The sequence below is a fragment of the Chiloscyllium plagiosum genome, unplaced genomic scaffold (assembly GCF_037043375.1).
Source record: "Chiloscyllium plagiosum isolate Xiang-an unplaced genomic scaffold, Cpla_swu_hap1 HiC_scaffold_32, whole genome shotgun sequence".
NCBI classification, from domain to species: Eukaryota; Metazoa; Chordata; class Chondrichthyes; order Orectolobiformes; family Hemiscylliidae; genus Chiloscyllium; species Chiloscyllium plagiosum.
Window position 1 is genome coordinate 45,447,069 of NW_028270170.1, and position 20,401 is coordinate 45,467,469.

Genomic DNA, 20,401 nt, shown 5'->3' on the forward strand with positions numbered 1-20,401 from the left:
TGGATTAATGGAGTGACTGGATGCTGAATAGCTTGTTTATTGCTGTCACTCTCACCTTGGTCTTGTTCTCAGGTGCCTGAGATTTGTTTCCTTCTTCTCCTGACACAGGCAATTGAGCTAAAAAAATGAAACAGAACAAAATGAGTTCTCTCCAACTTTAAATGGGCCATTAAAAAGGTTGGACAGAAGATGGGTGCTGTGAGCAAGGGGCAGAAAGCAGCAGAAACTTACATTAAGGAAACCTTGCACATAGCTCCCACACACTGAGCCTGGTCCCACTGACTCCACCAACACAATAACAACTCTCAGCCATTGCTGTGACTACCAGGAAGCAGATAGTGAATACCCAATCAGGTTGGAAAGTGAAACACAGCATTTATTACACCGCAAGCCTCACACAAATGATTCAACCTGATGATTTCAAGATTTCACCTTGCCACAAAATGCAGTAACAAGTTACCCAAAGAATTTCAAATCACTGAGATTAATGCATTAGCTTCCCTGATTGCACACGATGACCGTGAAAGTTAGTTTCACAAATGGATGAAATGGAGATCAAACTCTATTGCGATGGAGAATGGGAGAAATGTGAGGAAATCGACTTTTGTACATTCATGACTTCACAGAAGAGATTTTTTTTTTAACTGGGTGCAGCCCCAGTAGTATATTATACTGGTTTCTGTGGATATTCCATTCCCCTGTATGCCACAGGTCCTGTGTATCTTTCCAAGATCTCTTAATTTATGAACTATTCCTTTAAATTGACAATGCCCCTCCATTATTTAAACATCGGAGAGTGGGAAACCTCGATTATAAACCAATAGCTTAAGAGCAGTAAGTCAGGAGATTACGTGAGTCTCAACAAAGATAGGGTGACTGAGCATCTTTGAAAGTTTGCAGTCAGTAAGGCTACGGTAGGGTTGTAAAGATGATTATGCTTGAAATGTGGGGATTCAGTGAGCAGTTCTGGGCACTGTGCCTGTGAAAGGACAGCCCCAGAGGATCGGGGGCTGTTGACTGTTCTTCCCCAGAGGGACAGTCAGCTGCACTGAGTCTCTTCGAGCCCTGGGGATAGGCAACATTGATTAACATCAGGAATTCCAGGCCTGCCTTCAGGGAGTTCAGGTGCGGGCTTATCAGAACTGTAGGATGGAAGCCTAAAGAGGCATTTGGCTGTGCATAAAGTTATCCTGGGGTTTTAGGGCAGACAGGGATCCTAGGGTCCAGCAAGGAGAGGGTTATGGGGGGGCCTGCCCATGCCATTGTCAGGTGAGGTGCTGCAGGGAAGTGCCGGAAGACTGGAGGTTGGCAAACATGGTGCCACTGTTTAAGAAGGGTGGGAAAGACAAGCCAGGGAACGATAGACCAGTGAGCCTCACCTCGGTGGTGGGCAAGTTGTTGGAGGGAATCCTGAGGGACAGGATGTACATGTATTTGGAAAGGCAAGGACTGATTCGGGATAGTCAACATGGCTTTATGCGTGGAAAATCATGCCTCACAAACTTGATTGAATGTTTTGATGAAGTAACAAAGAAGATTGATGAGGGCAGAGCAGTAGATGTGATCTATATGGACTTCACTAAGGAGTTCAACAAGGTTCCCCATGGGAGACTGATTAGCAAGGTTAGATCTCACGGAATACAGGGAGAACTAGCCATTTGGATACAGAACTGGCTCAAAGGTAAAAGACAGAGGGTGGTGTTGGAGAGTTGTATTTCAGACTGGAGGCCTGTGACCAGTGGAGTGCCACAAGGATCGGTGCTGTGCCCTCTACTTTTTGTCATTTACATAAATGATTTGGATGCGAGCATAAGAGGTACAGTTAGTAAGTTTGCAGATGACACCAAAATTAGAGGTGTAGTGAACAGCGAAGAGGGTTACCTCCGATTACAACAGGATCTGGACCAGATGGGCCAATGGGCTGAGAAGTGGCAGATGGAGTTTAATTCAGATAAATGCGAAGTGCTGCATTTTAGGAAAGGAAATCTTAGCAGGACTTATACACTTAATGGTAAAGTCCTAGGGAGTGTTGCTGAACAAAGAGACCTTGGAGTGCAGGTTCATAGCTCCTTGAAACTGGAGTCGCAGGTAGATAGGATAGTGAAGAAGGCTTTTGGTATGCTTTCCTTTATTGGTCAGATTATTGAGTACAGGAGTTGGGAGGTCATGTTGCGGCTGTACAGGACATTGGTTAGGCCACTGTTGGAATATTGCGTGCAATTCTGGTCTCCTCCCTATCGGAAAGATGTTGTGAAACTTGAAAGGGTTCAGAAAAGATTTACAAAGATGTTGCCAGGGTTGGAGGATCTGAGCTACAGGGAGAGGCTGAACAGGCTGGGGCTGTTTTCCCTGGAGCGTCGGAGGCTGAGGGGTGACCTTATAGAGGTTTACATAATTATGAGGGGCATGGATAGGATAAATAGGCAAAGTCTTTTCCCTGGGAGTTTGGGGAGTCCAGAACTAGAGGGCATAGGTTTAGTGTGAGAGGGGAAAGATATAAAAGAGATCTAAGGGGCAACTTGTTCACGCAGAGGGTGGTACGTGTATGGAATGAACTGCCAGAGGATGTGGTGGAGGCTGGTACAATTGCAACATTTAAGAGGCATTTAGATGGGTATATGAATAGGAAGGGTTTGGAGGGATATGGGCCGAGTGCTGGCAGGTGGGACTAGATTGGGTTGGGATATCTGGTCGGCATGGACAGGTTGGACCGAAGGGTCTGTTTCCATTCTGTACTTCTCTATGACTCTAAGTCGATTATTGTGAACAAGCCTGACAGTTAATTATTTAATGAAATATGGTAGGTGGGCTGCTGATTGGAGCATAGCCCCTAGTGGATGGTGCTGGTGAGATTAGGCAGGGAACGATGGCAGTGAGTTTGTCACCCCCACCTATCTCTCTGTATCGAAAACACATCCACCGGTGACAGATAAAACATAGCACGTGGTGTGTGTGCATGCACAGTGTTGATTTACAGGACTTCATGGGTTAAATTACAAGGCTTTTTAATCCCTGCAGGTTAGAAGGTCATCGGGTGACTTGATGAAAGCTTTCAATATATAATGAGAAACAGACTGGGAAGTTTAAAAGAAACTGTTCCAGCTGGCTGGGAAATTGAGGGCTCAGGAATTGAAAAGTTAAGGTAGGCCCTACGTATACGTAGCACTGTTTACCATTGTAACTTCTGTGTATGTGGAGCACAGTGTAGTGAAGATACCATGCATCCTGCAGCCCAAGTGTAATTTGTATCTGCTGTGTACATGATAGCCTCTGGGTACATTTCTGGCCTTATGATACTTGTGGCCCTGTGAATATTGCAGAGTTGCATATATTCTGGACCCATGTGAATTTTTGCCACTCCTTGTAGTGTTATACATTTTTGTAGCCCTGGGCTATATTGGAGACCTGTGTATATTTGTCCCTGTGTATCATCTAATCTCTGTTGATACTGTAGTCCCTGTCTATATTATAGCCCCAGTATATTTTGTTGTCACTCCTGTGTGTATTGTAACTCATGTACACTTGGAGCACTGCATATATTCTAGCCCTTGTGTACATTGTATCATCTTTGTATGTTAAACACAGGGGCTAGACTACACATATTTGTTGTCCCTGTGTAAATTCATAGCCTGCATATATTGTAAAAGCTATTTTTATTGTAGTCCCTGCGTATAGCCCTGTCTATACTTTCCTGTGTATATTGTAACCACTGTGTAGAGTGCCAGATGGAGTTAAGTGAAGTCACTTTGGAAAGTCGAATTTGAATGCAGAATACAGGGTTAAAGGTAGGATTCTTGGCAGTGTGGAGGAACAGAGGGATCTTAGGGTCCACGTCCATAGATTCCCTCAAAGTTTCTGCCCAAGTTGATATGGTTGTTAAGAAGGCTTATAGTGTGTTGCCTTTCATTAGCGGGGGATTGAGTTTAAGAGCCACGAGATTATGTTGCAGCTCTATAAAATCCTGGTTAGACTACACTTGGACTATTATGTTCAATTCTGGTCGCCTCATTACAGGAAAGATGTGGAAGCTTTAGAGAGGGTGCAGAGGAGATTTACCAGGATGCTGCCCGGACTGGAAGGTATGTCTTATAAAGAAAGGTTGAGGGAGCTCGGGCTTTTCTCATTGGAGCGAAGGATGAGAGGTGACTTGATAGAGGTGTATAAGTTATTGAGAGGCACAGATCGAGTGGAGAGCCAGAGACATTTTCCCATGGCGGAAATGTCTATCATGAGGGGGCATAATTTTAAGGTAATTGGAGGAAGGTTTAGGAGTGATGTCAGAGGGAGGTTGTTTACACAGAGAGTGGTGGGCGTGTGGAATGCACTGCCAGCAATGATGATAGAGTCAGATACATTGTGGACATATAAGTGACTCTTGGATAGGCACATGGAAGATAGTACAACAAAGAGTATGTGGGTTAGTCTGATCTTAGATTAGGATAAATGGCTGACACAAAATTGAGGGCCAAAGGGCCTGTACTGTGCTGTTTTGTTCTATGTTCTATGTATGTTCTTAATTTAGATAAATGTGAGGTGCTACTATTATGAAGTCAAATCAAGGCAGGATTTATACAATTAATGGGAAGATCCTGGGGAGTGTTGCTAAACAAAGAGACCTTGGAGTGCAGGTTCATAGTTTCTTGAAAGCAGAGTCACAGGTAGATTGGATAGTGAAGAAAGCATTTGGTACACTTGCCTTTACTAGTCAGTGCATTGAGTATGAGAGGTCATGCTTTGGCTGAACAGGACATTGGTTAGGCCACTTTTGGAATACTGCACACAATTCTGGTCTCCTTGCTATAGGATTGGTGTTGTGAAACTTGAAAGAGTTCAGAAAAGATTTACAAGGATATTGCCAGGGTCGGAGGGTTTGAGTTGTAGGGAGAGGCTGAATATGCTGGGGCTATTTTCCCTGGAGTGTCGGAGGCTGAGGTGTGACCTTATAAACGTTTATAAAATCATGAGGGGTGTGGATAGGGTGAATAGACAAGGTCTTTTCCCTGGGTGGGGGAGTCCAAAACTAGAGGGCATAGGTTTAAGGTGAGAGGGGAAAAAATTTAAAAGGGACCTAAGGGGCAACGTTTTCATGCAGAGGGTGGTGCGTGTATGGAATGAGCTGCCAGAGGAAGTGGTGGAGGCTAGTACAATTACTGCATTTAAAAGGCATGTGGATGGCTCGATGAATTGGAAGGGTTCAGAGGGATATGGGTCAAATGCTGGCAAATGGGATTAGATTTATTTAGGATATCTGGTCAGCATGGACTAGTAAGACTGAAGGGTCTGTTTCCATGCTAAACCCATATACATTTTTTTAGCCTTTGTCTACATTTATAGTATGTTGAATCCATTGTGTACATTGTGGTCCTGTGTAAATTTGCAGCCTTTTTCTGTATTGTAGCCCCTGTGTATATTAGTAGCACCTCTGTATATTGTAACATTGTGTATATTTGTGGATGCTGTGTATATTGTAGGCACTGTGTATCTTTTGGATGCTATGTACATTTATGGGCCCTTTATATATTTGTAGCACTTATCTAGCCTCTGTGTATGCTATAACACTGCGTATATTGTAGGCACTGTTTATACCTGTGGGCGTAATTTATATTTGGATCTCTATAATTGTGGCACCTCTATATATTGCAGCATTGTTATATTTGGGGATGCTGTGTACATAGTAACTATTGTAAATCATGTGGTCACTTATGTATTTTCTAGTCGCTGTCTACATTGTAGCACTTATCTATAATGTAACCCCACTTAGATCTGCAGCAACAGAGTCATAGAGATCTACAGCACAGAAACAGACCCTTCGGTCCAACTTGGCCACGCCAACCAGATATCCCAACCTAATCTAGACCCATTTGCCAGCACTTAGCCCATAATCCTCTAAACCCTTCCTATTCCCCCTTGTGTATAGTGTAGTCTCAGTGTATAGTATGGCACTGTGTACATTGTACATTGTGTTTATTGCATCACCGTGTATATGCAGCCTTGGTGTATACCGTTATTCATGTTGTATCTCATGTGGGGTGTGGTGGCAACAGCAAAGTCTTAGTAATCCAGAATTCCAGGCGAATTTTCTGGAGGCAGGGTTCAAATCCCATCATGGCATGTGGTGAAGTTTTAATGTAATAAAGATGCTTAGAATGAAAATTTAGCAACTATGCCACTATTTGTTTAAAAAAAACTCATCTGACTCACCAGTATCCTTCAGGAAAGGAAAATCGGCCATCCTTACCTGGTCTGAGGTCTACACGTGACTTCAGACCAATAGCCATGTGGCCAACCAAACCACTAAATTCAAGAGCCTTTAGGAATGGGCAATGAATGTTGGCCTAGCCAGTGTATTATTGCTCCTGTGTATATTGATGCTACAATATACTGTTGACCCTATGTTTATAGCAGCACCTATGCACTTTGTAGCACTCAATATATTGTACCCTATCTATTTGGTAGTGCTGTATATCTTATAGCACTGTATATATTTTAGCCCTTCTGTACATCATAGCTCCTGTGTGGGTTGTAGTCACTGTATAATCTAGCCCCCTCCATCTATATGAGGGAGTGGTGTATATTGCAGCTGCTGTATATATTTTTGGTCCTTGTGCATTCGGTTGTACTATATCCACTGTGTATATTCATAGTCAGTCTGTATATATTGTGACCCATATGTGTATTATGGATCCTCTCTATCTTGCGACCCCTGTGTATATCTTTAACCCTCGTGCACACATGTAGTCCCCATATATATTGCAATTCTGAGTATGCGTATCCCTGTGCACTTTGTAATACTGTGTATAATGTACCCCCTTACTATGTTGTAGCTGTGATGTTTACTGTTGTTCCTGTGCATAGTATAGCCTCTATATTCTGTGGATATTTGCAGTTCCTACGTACGTTGTAGTATAGGGGTCCCTGATTTAAGAATGTCTGATTTACAAAAACTCATAGTAACGAATGCGATTGCACACAAGAGTGTAATTTTAAAGATCTGACATGTGAACATTTCCTGTACTTATAAATAAACTTTATATTGCCCTGCATTATGTTTTGACTTGTGTACAAATAGACTTATGAACAGACCCCATTCAAAATATAGGGACTGCCTGTATTTATATTGTAGGCCCTAATTATATTGTAACTCGTGTATATGTTGTAAGTATTTTTGGTCCCTGAGTATGCTGTGTACTTTGTATCCTCCGTGTATATTGCAACCCCAATGTATATGTAGCAAAGTATATCATAGTTTTTCTGTTTATTAGAATACCATGTTTGTTTGTAGCACTATATGTTACAGTCCCTTTGCATACTGTTGGCTGTGTATATTTGTTATCCCTTTGTGTATCTGGAGTCTCTGTATACACTGTGGCCTTGTGAACATTGCAACCCCTGTCTCTATTACAGCTACGTCCCTGTGCATAGTGTGGCCCTGTACACATTGTAATTCTATATTCATAAACCCTGTGTTCATTTGCAGCCCCTGTTACATTGTAGCTGCTGTATAAATTGTGGTTGCTGCATATCTTGTAGTGCCGATGTTGTAGTTCCTGTGTCTACTGTGTTGACAGATATGGCTTCTGAAGGATCAAAATGTGTATGAAAAGTGAGTGAATATTTTACAAGGGGAATACTCTTCACTGTAACAAAGAATAAACACCCAGTGTAAGGTGATCAGGACAGTAGAAATGAAACCTGACTGATTAGTAGTCTGGTAGGATTTGTAGGAATAAGGCGAGATGTGTGATGGCTTGCAGAGAGAGGGCAAATTTGTTTTGAGCAGTTGACTGGAACAGTCCCCGACACCTCTCTTCTGAGAGTTGGGACAAATGCCGATGCTGTAATCATATCGGCACTTGGCATTTAATACAGGCCGTGGTGCATATCCAATCAGTCAATCACTGATTGACAGGATACTGCACTGCCCTCTTCCATGGGCTGCAGCATGTACCTGGGGTTGTTTTGAGTGTGCTACCCAATCTCCCCAGATTAAACCAGATGCCAATCAATTTCTGTGGAGGTGTTTTACTCAGGCAGGTTTTCAACTAGTTCTTATCAGTTAACAGCAGAACTTCAGCCTCTGACCCATCCCATCTTGGCTACAATCTCCTCCTGACAGAGTGCCTATCATTCCCAGCCCTCTCCTCATCCTGCTGCATCCTCTATCCTCTCCAAACTGACCCTGAACCCTACACAAACCCTCCCCAGAGAAAGGGAGAGACTCGATTTATTTCTGTGAAACCAGCTGGTACTGGAAGCTGGTCAGACACAGTATCTCACAGTCTCTGTCCTTTTGAGTCTCAGACTCCCTGGTTCAGTGAAGTCCAGAATCCATTCTCTTGATATCTTGGAACTGGCACTGCTACCCGTGCACTCAAACTCCCTGTTTCTGTTCTTTCTGCTGCCAGACTTTGTTTGCTCCAGCCATCAATGGAGGGAATAGCAGTTCTTTTTCAAGCTAGTGGACACAAAATGCTGCATCACAAGAGAACCTGAGAGAAAAGATGCCTTTCCAGGTGTTGCTTTGAGAAAGAAGCAAAGAAGAAACAGGTGAAGGACACAGGATGTGGAAGTGACACATGCAGTAAGATGTCATGCAGCAGCAAGGCCAGTTGTTGCCAGAGTGAGAACGCAAGGTTGCTGCTCAGGGACTGGGAAGCTCCAGGCAGCTGGAAGAAGGAGCAAGAGGCACATGTTGAGAGAGTGGGGTAGAAAGAGAAGGTGCTGACAGGACAGAAAGGAAGGGACAAACCTTTCGCTGCTGACACAGGCAGATCTTCTTCGCACTTACTCCTCTGAGGTTCCAGGGTTGGTGTTTGGACAAGTCCCAGGTCTCCTTCCTGAATGGCCAGATGTGACTGACGATCTTCAACCTCTTCCACCGGATGGGTTGCTGTATCATGATCCCCTGTAAGCAGGATATCCTCCCCCTGCTCTCTGAATTCTGCATCTCCCAGGCCCTCCACACACACACTGCCTTCCATTAACTTTGGGTCTGAAGCTGCTTCAATCTTAAACTCAGCCTGAGGAACTCTTCCATCTGTCAAGGTCATGTCAGCTGATTCTCCTGCACCGTCTGTAGTTACCAGACTTAGAGCTCCGATAGCCTCAGGAAGGAGTTCCCCCATATCCTCCTCCATACTCTCAGCCAGCTCCTGCTCTCTGGGTTGTTCTGAAGTTGCTAGAACAGTATCTTGAGGGCTTGATTGCTCACAAATTTGTCTCTCTTCTAATCCAAAGCTTACTGCTCCCAGCCCAGACATATCCTGAATAACGTCAGGTATTTGTGAATTGTCCAAAGTGAGAAATGCCTGTTCTGTGACTGATGGGGTATTGGTCACTGCCTCCTCAGGCCATATCGAGCTCACGGGTACAAGCGGTTCCTGAAGAATTAGGCTGGTTTGCTCACTCGGGCCTATCTCGGTTCCCATCCTCTCAACAGCACTCTGTTGCCTGTAACTCAGCTGAACTCCAACAAAGGCCACAGTTTGCTCCTCTTCTTCTGTCATTAGGGAAGTAAGGCCGCAATTTAGCGAAATAAACCCACATCTGTTGGAATTCTGATACAAGGAAGGCTAAGCAGTAACACGGGAATCCCAACAGAACAGAGAGGCTGTAAAGACCTCACATGTTGCCAATTTCTGCTGAGAAACAAAGCTGCTGAATTAATGAAGTACAGCCTCCTCCCGAAATTAAAAATAAAACAGCTGCGCACAGAGCTGCCTCTTTGTCACTCCATCCAGCTCCTTCCACTCTCTTCCCAGCTGTACATTCTCTTCCTGGCAGCAGCTCTGGGAAACTATTGCATCTTCCCAGAAACAAGAAGGGAAATTGATGGACACTCCCTCCGGGTTCCTCATTTTCCACCTCGAGGCTAGGCCAAGGGCTGGATGCTGCTGCCAGGGCTCTTACCCTTCAGCCTTTGTCATCAAATGACAGTGGGGTCAAGGGTCATTAACAGAATGGAGTCAATGGATAAACAAAGAAACACATACAATGAACACATTGAGTCATGACAACAAACAATACAGTCACTGATTTTAAACCTTGGCAAACAATGCTTTCCCGCCTTGCAAAAATCCCAGCCTGGACATCCACTCAACAGCCCTTCCCCTGACACTCTTCCCACACTCTCTCCCCAGATACATTCCAATCAGGCACCCGGACATCTTCAGACATCTACCCAGACGCTCATACTGAAACCCAACCAGATATCCCTCCCACGACACTCAACCCCTTCCCCTCAGCAGCTATCCAGACCAGAACCTCTATCCCAAGACATACCCTCCCCAGAAACCTGCTAGTTACCTGCTACCATTACCTTTGCTCCATCACTTCCCTCCGCCTCTTCCTGTTGCCCCCACCACAAACATTCGTCCCCCAGGAACGCTGTCCTCAGGCATCCTCCTGCACATTCCCCCACCCCTCAAACATCTAGTCTGACACCGTCTCCCCAGAAACCTCACCATTCTATCACCCCTTTCCTGGACACCATTCCTCCAAGCACCCCCTCCTCCCAAACCTCTCTGCCAGAAACCCATCCACCTGACACCATTCCCCTCAATATGAGTCTCACATGAAAATAATGATATGATCTGAAGATCTGAAAAATGGCAAACAGAACATCAGTTGAGGAATGTGATAGTGTGAATGTAGAGGTGCGAGGAGGCCATTCAGCCCTTTGAGACTGCTGCCCCATTCTAGATCATGGCTGATCATCTACCTCAATGCCAGATTCCTGCACTATGCCCATTATGCTCTGATGTCATTTTGAGGAGAAATGGTGGTATAGTGGCAATATTAATGACCAGTAATCCAGAGACTCAGGATAATATTTTGGCAATATGGTTTTAAATCCCACCAAGGCAAATAGTTGAACTGGAATTCAAAGAATAAATAATGAATTCTAAAAGTTGGCCTCAAGTGATGGTGACCATGAAACTGCCACCAATCCTTGTGTCAACTCATCTAGTTCACTAATGTCCTTTTGCCTTGATCTCTGGTGAATTCTAAAGATTCACCTCCTTTTGAGAGAACAATTTCCTCCTCTTCTCAGTCCTAAGTAGTTTCCTTTTGTTCTGAGACTGTGTGTCCTGGTTTTAGATGTCAAAGCAAGGTGAAACATCCTTTCTGCACCTATTCTGTTGATCCCCATCAGAATTTTCTAAGTTTCTATGAGATCACCTCTCAGTCTTAACTCCAGAGAATACAGGTCAAGTCTCCTCCATCTCTCCTTCTTGGACAATCCCATCATCCCAGGAGCCAGTCTGGTGAACCTCCACTGTCTTTGTTTCCTCTGTAGTAAGTCTATCCTTCCTTTAGGCAAGAGGATTAGAACTATACACAATACTCCAGGTGCAGCTTGATCAGTGTTCCATAAAATTGACACAAAGATTTTTGCTCCTGTACGCAAACCCTCTTGTATAGACACTAACATGCAGTTTCACTTTTGAATTGCTGGCTACACCTGTCTCCAGTGACTTATGTATCGTGACACCGAGATCCCTTTTGACAACAACATTGATACTTCCCAATCTTTCACTGTTTAAGAAATACACTGTTTCTTTGTAACCTCTCACTTCATACACAGTATATTGCATCTGCCAAGTTCTTACCTATTCACTCAGCCTCTCTCCAATCCTTTTGATGCCTCTTCGCATCATTCTTACAACTGTCACCTTCCCACCTAGTTTTGTATCATTAGTAAATGTGCAAATATTACAACTGGTCCCCAAATCCAAATCACTGCACAGATTGTGAACAACTGGGCCAAGCACTGGTTACCAACCTGAGAATGACACCTTTTATTCCTACTGTTTGCTTCCTAAATTTATACTTTATCAAAAACCTCTAAATCCAAATTCACCACATCCACTGGTTCCCCATTATCAACTCTCTAAGTTAGAAAATAATTATCTGATTGACTCTGTCGAGTATGGATTTATGAAGGGAAATCATGTTTGACAAACCCGAGGGAGTTTTTTGAGGATGACTGTACAAGTAAAATCCTCAAAAACTATCCCACAATAATTATATCAGGTCTGTCAAACATGATTACCTCTTCATAAATCTGTGCTGACTTTGTGTAATCAGACAATCATTTCCTACTGTTCTAATAATTGTATGGTTTTAATAGAGTCCAATAATTTTCTTCCTTCGGAGGTCAAGCTAAAAGGTTCTGTAGGTCCTCATTTTCTGTCTCCTTCCTTTCTTAAACAATAGGCTTACTTTTGCAGCCTTCCAAATTGCAGATGTCTTTGCAGAAAGAATACAGTTTTGACAGCTGATGGCCAATGCAGCCACCTTTTCACTGCTCTTGGCTGAACATTGGTTTGAATGAATGAAATGTAATCTGTGGGCGAGGAAAGCTGCTGGAAAATTACCCAAAAACACAAGAGACAAGTCATGCACAGTCCTGACATGAAGTGAAAATGCCCAGACATGGCCTGAATTTCAATCACCTTTGGTTCACTTGGGAATTCCCGTTCATTGAGGAGGAGGTTTTATGTGTGAGCCACAGCAATCTCTGCTCGTTCCTACAGTAAACTGGCTTTGTCGTAATGGATAGTGAGCAGGCTAGTGCGATTTCATCTGTAGCAAAACAATCTGGGCGGTACGGTGGCACAGTGGTTAGCACTGTTGCCTCACAGCACCAGAGACCCGGGTTCAATTCCTGCCTCAGGTGACTGTCTGTGTGGAGTTTGCACATTGTCTGCGTGGGTTTCCTACGGGTGCTCCGGTTTCCTCCCACAATCCAAAGATGTGCAGGTCAGGTTAATTGGCCATGCTAAATTGCCCGCAGTGTTAGGTGAAGGAGTAAATGTAGGGGAATGGGTCTGGGTGGTTTGCGGATCGGTGTGGACTTATTAGGCCGAAGGGCCTGTTTCCACACTGTAAAAATCTAAATATAAAAATCTTCCTTAACCTGCACTGTTAGCACTGTTAATTTCTTAATGTTGAGCTGATTCTTTTAAGTTTCTGCCATACCCTCCGGAGAATGTCTGTCCACACATCAGATGATAATTAAACCTGGCTGTGGGTGTCAGTCTGTTTACAATATGTGAATTGGTGAGGAGTTGTCTGCTCACTGGCTTCAAGGTGGCACAGCCACTCTGTCAGCGCAGATGACAGCAGACATCTCCTGGAGAATGCAGTTTGTCTGAATTTTCCTTTCTTGGTCACAGAGTCATAGAGATGTACAGCACAGAAACAGACCCTTCAGTCCAACTCATCCCTGCCAACCAGATATTCTAACCTAATCTAGTCCCATTTGCCAGCACTTGGTCAATATGAGGTCCCAATCCTCTGTCCTCTGGGAACATACGGTGGGTTACAATCCAGACCCATTTCAGTAGCTCTGCTATGTACTGACAGAGACAGATATTTTTCACATTTCTCGATTTACACCAGAAAAACAAACATTTTGGTTTTGATCTCCCCATTCTACTGCCCCCTCCCTTACCCTGGTACTCACTCATGAAGAATATATAAATCATCTTTCTGAGATATACTGAAATAGGAGGCCACTATGATTCAGTCACACTGTATCACAGCAATGCCAGTGAGGTGGCACTTAATTATTATGTAGTGTTGACAAGAATTAAAATGGTGTTGTGTGTATTTTGGAAGCTGAGTGTACAACCTGTGGGACATGATAATGCCTGGGCCACCTACATCCCTCCACCTGGTGAATGACACTGAGCTCATGTTTGGGTGTCAGTGGGAAACTAAATCAAAGCTGCTGATTTTATTTAATTGCTCCCTTTCCCTCTCACTTTTTGTCTTTGCTCCCTCTCTTTTTTTTCTCTCTGTTTTTCTCTTCTTTATGTCTCTATTTGTATCTGTTTCTCTTCCTCTGCATCACTGAGTTTAAACCATTCATGCTGTGCATGTACACAGAATTTGTGAATGGTCTCATTCTCCAATCATAAGCTTGGAGTGTAGGTTCATAGCTCCTTGAAAGTCGAATCACAGCTTGATAGGATACTGAAGGCGGTGTTTGGTATGCTTTCCTTTATTGGACACAGCATTGAGTATAGGAGTTGGGAGGTCATGTTGCAGCTGTACAGGACAGTGGTTTGCCTACTTTTTGGAATATCGTGTGCAATTTTAGTCTCCCTTCTATCAGAAGCTGTTGTTAAATTTCAGAAAAGATTTACAAAGATGTTGCCAGGGTTGGTGAGTTTGGAGAGGCTGAATAGGTTGGGGCTGTTTTCCCTGGAATGTCAGAGGCTGATGGGTGGCCTAATAAAATCATGAGGGACATGGATAGGATAAATAGATAAGGAACACGCAGTGGGTTACAATCCAGGGAGGAAATGTCTTTTCCCTGGGATGGGTGAGTCCAGAACTAGAGGGCATAGGTTTAGGGTGAGAGGGGAAGATTTAAAAGGGTCATGCAGGGCAACATTTTCATGCAGAGTGTGGTGCATGTATGAAATGAGCTGCCAGAGGAAATGGTGGAGGCTGATACAATTGCAACATTTAAAAGATATCTGGATGGCTATATGAATAGGAAGGGTTTAGACGTATATGGGTCAAATGCTGGCAAATGGGATGAGATTTATTTTGGATATCTGTTGTAATAGACGAGTTGGACCAAAGGGTCTGTTTCCATGCACTTCATCTCTATGACTAAGTCTTGCTCCTAAAAGATCTTCAACATTGCTGGGTGCAGTGACAAAGTGAGTACACAAGGGGAGGTCAAACCTGCCTATCCCCTTTTCCACCTATCCACTCCACCCTCTCCTCCCTGACCTATCATCTTCATCCCCTCCCCCACTCACCCATTGTACTCTATGCTACTTTCTCCCCACCCCCACCCTCCTCTAGCTTATCTCTCCACGCTCCAGGCTCACTGCCTTTATTCCTGATGAAGGGCTTTTGCCCGAAACGTCGATTTCGAAGCTCCTTGGATGCTGCCTGAACTGCTGTGCTCTTCTAGCACCACTAATCCAGAATCTGGTTTCCAGCATCTGCAGTCATTGTTTTTACCTCAAATAACCATTAAACAGACTTTGCACACAGCTCACTCACCAGGCCAGCATTCCTTCACCGTGGACCTGGGAACAACAGATTTCCTTGGAGGAAACCCAAGGGAAAATAGTTTAAAAACAAAATGACTGGGAAATGCCAGGATCTGTCTGGTTTGAGGAACTTTTGTTTCTGTAGCGATGGCATCATACAGGAAGAAGGTTGGGATAATGTCACCACAAGGCCCAGCTCATTTCCCTGACCTTTGTGTGGCTCCCAAATATAGGGTGAAGGCTGCCACCTAACCCTGTGAAGAGGACAGAAGGAAGTCTGCAAAGGGACTTTAATAGATAAATGAGGAGCAGATATTCTTCCAAAAGGGTATTTGCATGAAAAATATGACTTTGGCAGGAAGGATACAAAAACAATGTATTAATCATAGGAAGAGAATCTGGGTGTCCTGAAGTATGAAGGTTAGAATGTAGATACAGCAAGTGATTAACAACGTGAAATGTTGCCATTCTTTGTAAGGGGAATGGAATATAAAAGTTGGGATATTTTGCTGCTACTGTACAAGGCCTTGGTGAGACCACGTTTGAAGTACAGTTTTGGTCTCCTGATCTAAGAAAGGATATAGCTGAATTTTAAGCATTTCAGAGAAGGTTCATACAAACTGATTTCTGGAATAGGAGCTAGACACTGCAAACTGGGTAATGGTGTGTAAATGAACATTGTGAAATTTGAAAGCAGAGATCAGACAGCTCGAGCCCTCTGATTCAAGCAAGAGATGTCCAAGAGATCAGCTGAGAATACATAATAAGGCTTGTCTGTACAATGAATGGTATTTGATTGGCATCAAAGTCCCATAGTCACAAGGGGCAATGGAGGGGCATAGTCTGGCATAGAGATATAGGGTCATAGAGTCAGAGTAATACAGTATGGAAACAGGCCCTTCGGCCCAAACTGGTCCATGCTGACCATGGCGCCCACTCAGCTCATTCCAATTGCTCTGGTGATTGTTTAGGGCACACACAGAACATTCTGGTGCAGTACAAGCCCTTCAGCCCTTTATGTTGCACCAACCTGTAGAACCAATCTGAAGCCCATCTAACCTACACTATTCCATTATCATCTGTATGATTATCCAATGACCATTTAAATGCCCTTAAAGTTGGCGAGTTACTGTTGCAGGCAGGGCATTCCAAGCCCTTACTACTCTCTGAGTAAAGAGCCTACCTCTGACATCTGTCCTATATCTGTCACCCATCAATTTAAAGCTATATCCCCTCATGCTAGCCATCACCATCCAAGGAAAAAGGCTTTCCCTGTCCACCATATCTAACCCTCTGATTATCTTATATGTCTCAATTAAGTCACCTCTTAACCATCTCTCTAACAAAAACAACCTCAAGTTCCTCAGCCTTTCCTCATAAGACCTTCCTTCCATACCAGGCAATATCCTAGTAAATCTCCTCTGAACCTTTTCCAAAGCTTCCACATCCTTCCTATAATGCGGTGACCAGAACTGTATGCAATACTCCAAGTGCAGCCGCACCAGAGTTTTGTACAGCTGCAGCATGACCTCGTGGCTCCGGAACTCAATCCCTCTACTAATAAAAGCTAACACACTGTACGCCTTCTTAACAACCCTATCAACCTGAGTGAAAGTGAGGTCTGCAGATGCTGAAGATCAGAGCTGAGAGTGTGGTGCTGGAAAAGCACAGCAGGTCAGGCAGCACCGAGTAATAGGAGAATTGTCGTTTCGGACATCAGCACTTCATCAGGAATGTGCTGATGAAGGGTTTATGCCCAAAACATTGTTTCTCCTGCTCCTTGGATACTGATGAAAAATATTCATTTAGCATTTCCTCTATCTCCTCGGACTCCAAGCACAACTTCCCACTACTATCTTTGATTGGCCCTAATCTTTCTCTAGTCATTCTTTTATTCCTGATACACTGATAGAAAGCTTTAAGGTTTTCCTTGATCCTATCTGTCAATGACATCTCATGTCCCCTCATGACTCTTCTAAATTTCCTTTTTAGAACTTGCCTGGCTAACTTGTAACTCTCAAGTACTCTAACTGAGCCTTCACGTTTCATCCTAACATAAGCCTTCTTCTTCGTCTTGACAAGGGTTTCAACTTCCTTAGTAAACCACAGCTCCTTTGCTCAACCACTTCCTCCTTGTCTGACAGGTACATACTTATCAAGGACACGCAGTAGTCGTTCCTTGAATAAGCTCCAAATTTCACTTGTGCCCATTCCCTTCAGTTTCATTCCCATTCTATGCATCCTAAATCTTGCCTAATCGCATCATAATTGCCTTTCCCCCAGCAATAACTCATGCCCTATGTTATATCCCTATCCCTTTCCATCGCTAAATTATGGGGCAGCACGGTAGCTATGGTTAGCACTGCTGCCTCACAGCGCCATGCTGATGAATCTCCTCTGCACCCCCTCCAGTCAGTCACATCCTTCCTACAGTGCAGAGACCAGAACTGCACTCAGTACTCCAGCTGTGGCGTACAGTCCTGTTCAGCTCCAACATAACCTTCCTGCACTTATGATCCATAACTTGACTAATAAAGGCTAGTATCCCAATGCCTTCTTCACTACCCTATTAACCTGTCCAGCCACCTTCAGGTATTTGTGGACAAATATCCCAAGATCCCTCTGCACCACTGAGCTTCCCTTCCCTCAAAGGGTATCAGGATAGACAGCAAAGTGCAGAAACCTGACAATCAAGTGGGCATTTTTTCCCTCTTTTCCAATATTTCTATTTCTGATATATTCAAGTGTTCAAAGAAAACCTTTTTTTAAATTTTGCCCTTAAGATCTTTCTTCCAGCTGTAAAGAAGATAAATTCTGAAATATCCAGTACAATGCAGTAGGTTTGGGATCCAGGATAAATAACCTGTAAACAATGTGCCCAGTATGGATGCTTGAGCATTTGTACAATCCATTTTGTTGACATGTGCCTTCTGTCCTGTAGCACCAGTTAAATCCATTTTGTCACTGGCACTAAATGTATAAACTATTGGTTAGAGTGGAGTATTTATTAGACATATGGTAGTTATCATAGAGTCATAGAGATGTACAGCATGGAAACAGACCCTTCGGTCCAATCCGTCCATGTCGACCAAATATCCCAACACAATCTAGTCCCACCTGCCAGCACCCGGCCCATATTTCTCCAAACCCTTCCTATTCATATACCCATCCAAATGCCTCTTAAATGTTGCAATTGTACCAGCCTCCACCACTTCCTCTGGCAGCTTATTCCATACACGTACCACCCTCTGTGTGAAAACGTTGCCCCATAGGTCTCTTTTTATACCTTTCCCCTCTCACCCTAAACCTATGCCCTCTAGTTCTGGACTCCCTCACCCCAGGGAAAAGACTTTGTCTATTTATCCTATACATGCCCCTCATAATTTTGTAAACCTCTATAAGGTCACCCCTCAGCCTCCGACGCTCCAGGGAAAACAGCCCAGCCTGTTCAGCCTCTTCCTATAACTCAAATCCTCCAACCCTGGCAACATCCTTGTAAACCTTTTCTGAACCTTTCAAGTTTCACATCTTACCGATAGGAAGGAGACCAGAAATGCACACAAAATTCCAACAGTGGCCTAACCAATGTCCTGTACTGCCGCAACATGACCTCCCAACTCCTGTACTCAATACTCTGACTGATAAAGGAAACCATACCAAACGCATTCTTCACTATCCTATCTACCTGCGACTGCACTTTCAAGGAGCTATGAACCTGTCTCTTTGTCCAGCAACACTCCTAGGACTTTACCATTGAGTATATAAGTCCTGCTAAGATTTGCTTTCCCAAAATGCAGCACCTCGCATTTATCTGAATTAAACTCCATCTGCCACTTCTCAGCCCATTGGCCCATCCAATCAAGATCGTGTTGTAATCTGAGGTAACCTTCTTTGCTGTCCACTACACCTCCAATTTTGGTGTCATCTACAAACTTACTAACTATACCTCCTATGCTCACATCCACATTATTTATATAAATGACGAAAAGTAGTGGACCCAGCACCGATCCTTGTGGCACTCCACTGGTCACAGGCCTCCAGTCTGAAAAACAACCCTCTACTACCACCCTCTGTCTTCTACCTTTGAGCCAGTTCTGTATGCAAATGGCTAGTTCTCCCTGTATTCTGAGATCTAACCTTGCTAACCAGTCTCCCATGGGGAACCTTGTCGAACGCCTTACTGAATTCCATATAGATCACATCTAGCGTTCTGCCCTCATCAATCCTCTTTGTTACTTCTTCAAAAAACTCAATCAAGGTTGTGAAACATGATTTCCCATGCGCAAAGCCAGTATAGTGAGGCCGTTAGTTCAATCTGCATTAGTTATAGCTGGAGTACTGGTTTGACTGTCATTCTGGTCAGGCCTGAAGAAGCGGTTTAGGCTCACAAACTAGTTAGTGCCGGTTGACTTTCTTCTTTCACTTTGAGGGACATATTGACATTGGGGATGATTGGATTGAGCTGACAAACTCAACATTTATTACAAGCTGGTTAATGTCAGATCATGTTGGCTCCACATTATGTATGCCTAAATTTGAGGAGGGGTGGGGAAGTCCCCTCAATCAGGAAAACCTGAAGGCTGGTCACCATTTTACTAAATGGTTACTTTCATCAGGGCCATCAACATAAATGTCTCCTGTCACAAATAATCTGAAGCAGTAAATTTTATAAAACATAGAATTTTACAGGACAGAAAGAGGCCATTCCACCTAACATGCTTGCACCAGCTCCCAATAAAGCTACCCAGCTAGTCCCATCCTCCAATCCTGTCTCCATCGCCCTCTGAATTCATCCCTTACATATACATATTCAACTCTTTTCGATACCTCTCTCAGGCAGCACATTCCAAATCCTAACAACTCTTTGACAAAAGACGTTTCTTCTCATCTCAATCTTCCCTCTTTTGCTGACATTCTTGAAATTGTGACCCCCAAGTTACTGACGTACCAACTTATGGAAACAGGATATCCTTCTTTACCCTGTCAAAACTGTTCATAATTTTGAAAGCCTCAATAAGGTCACCTCAATCTTCTGTGCCACAAGGAACATAAGCTCAAATTCTCTTTTTCCTGGTTTCTAAAGTCCCTCATTCCTAGCACCATTGTAGTCATCTCTTTTCCACTTTCTCCAGGACTTTAACATCTTTTCTTAAATAAAGTGAATACAATACTGAATACAATACTCCAAGTGTGGTCTGACCAATGATTTTTACAGGGGTAGCATCACCTCCTTACTTCTATACTCTCTGCTTCTATTTATAAACCATTTAATAACTGTTTCAGCTTTCCTGGCTACCTTCAGAAAATTACACGTGAATCCTGAAATGTCTCTGTTCCTGCCCTTCCCTCAGAGTTGTACCACGGAGCCTGTATTTTCT

The 20,401-nt window shown here is 43.7% G+C and overlaps 1 protein-coding gene across 13 annotated transcripts in view; it reads right to left on the reverse strand.

The window, feature by feature from the left end:
• LOC122539643 (microtubule-associated protein tau) overlaps positions 1-20,401 on the reverse strand; it is a 97,723-nt gene that overhangs the window by 38,023 nt on the left and 39,299 nt on the right. For 8 of the 13 annotated variants that reach the window (XM_087977962.1, XM_087977965.1, XM_087977960.1 and 5 more), the window contains 2 exons: positions 8,750-9,499; positions 56-117 (listed from right to left, as the gene is read on the reverse strand). In XM_087977962.1, the coding sequence (XP_087834088.1) occupies positions 56-117; positions 8,750-9,499 (812 nt within the window). The remainder of the gene's footprint in view (positions 1-55; positions 118-8,749; positions 9,500-20,401) is intronic. The other 5 variants (XM_087977969.1, XM_087977968.1, XM_087977970.1 and 2 more) reach the window with 2 other exon arrangements.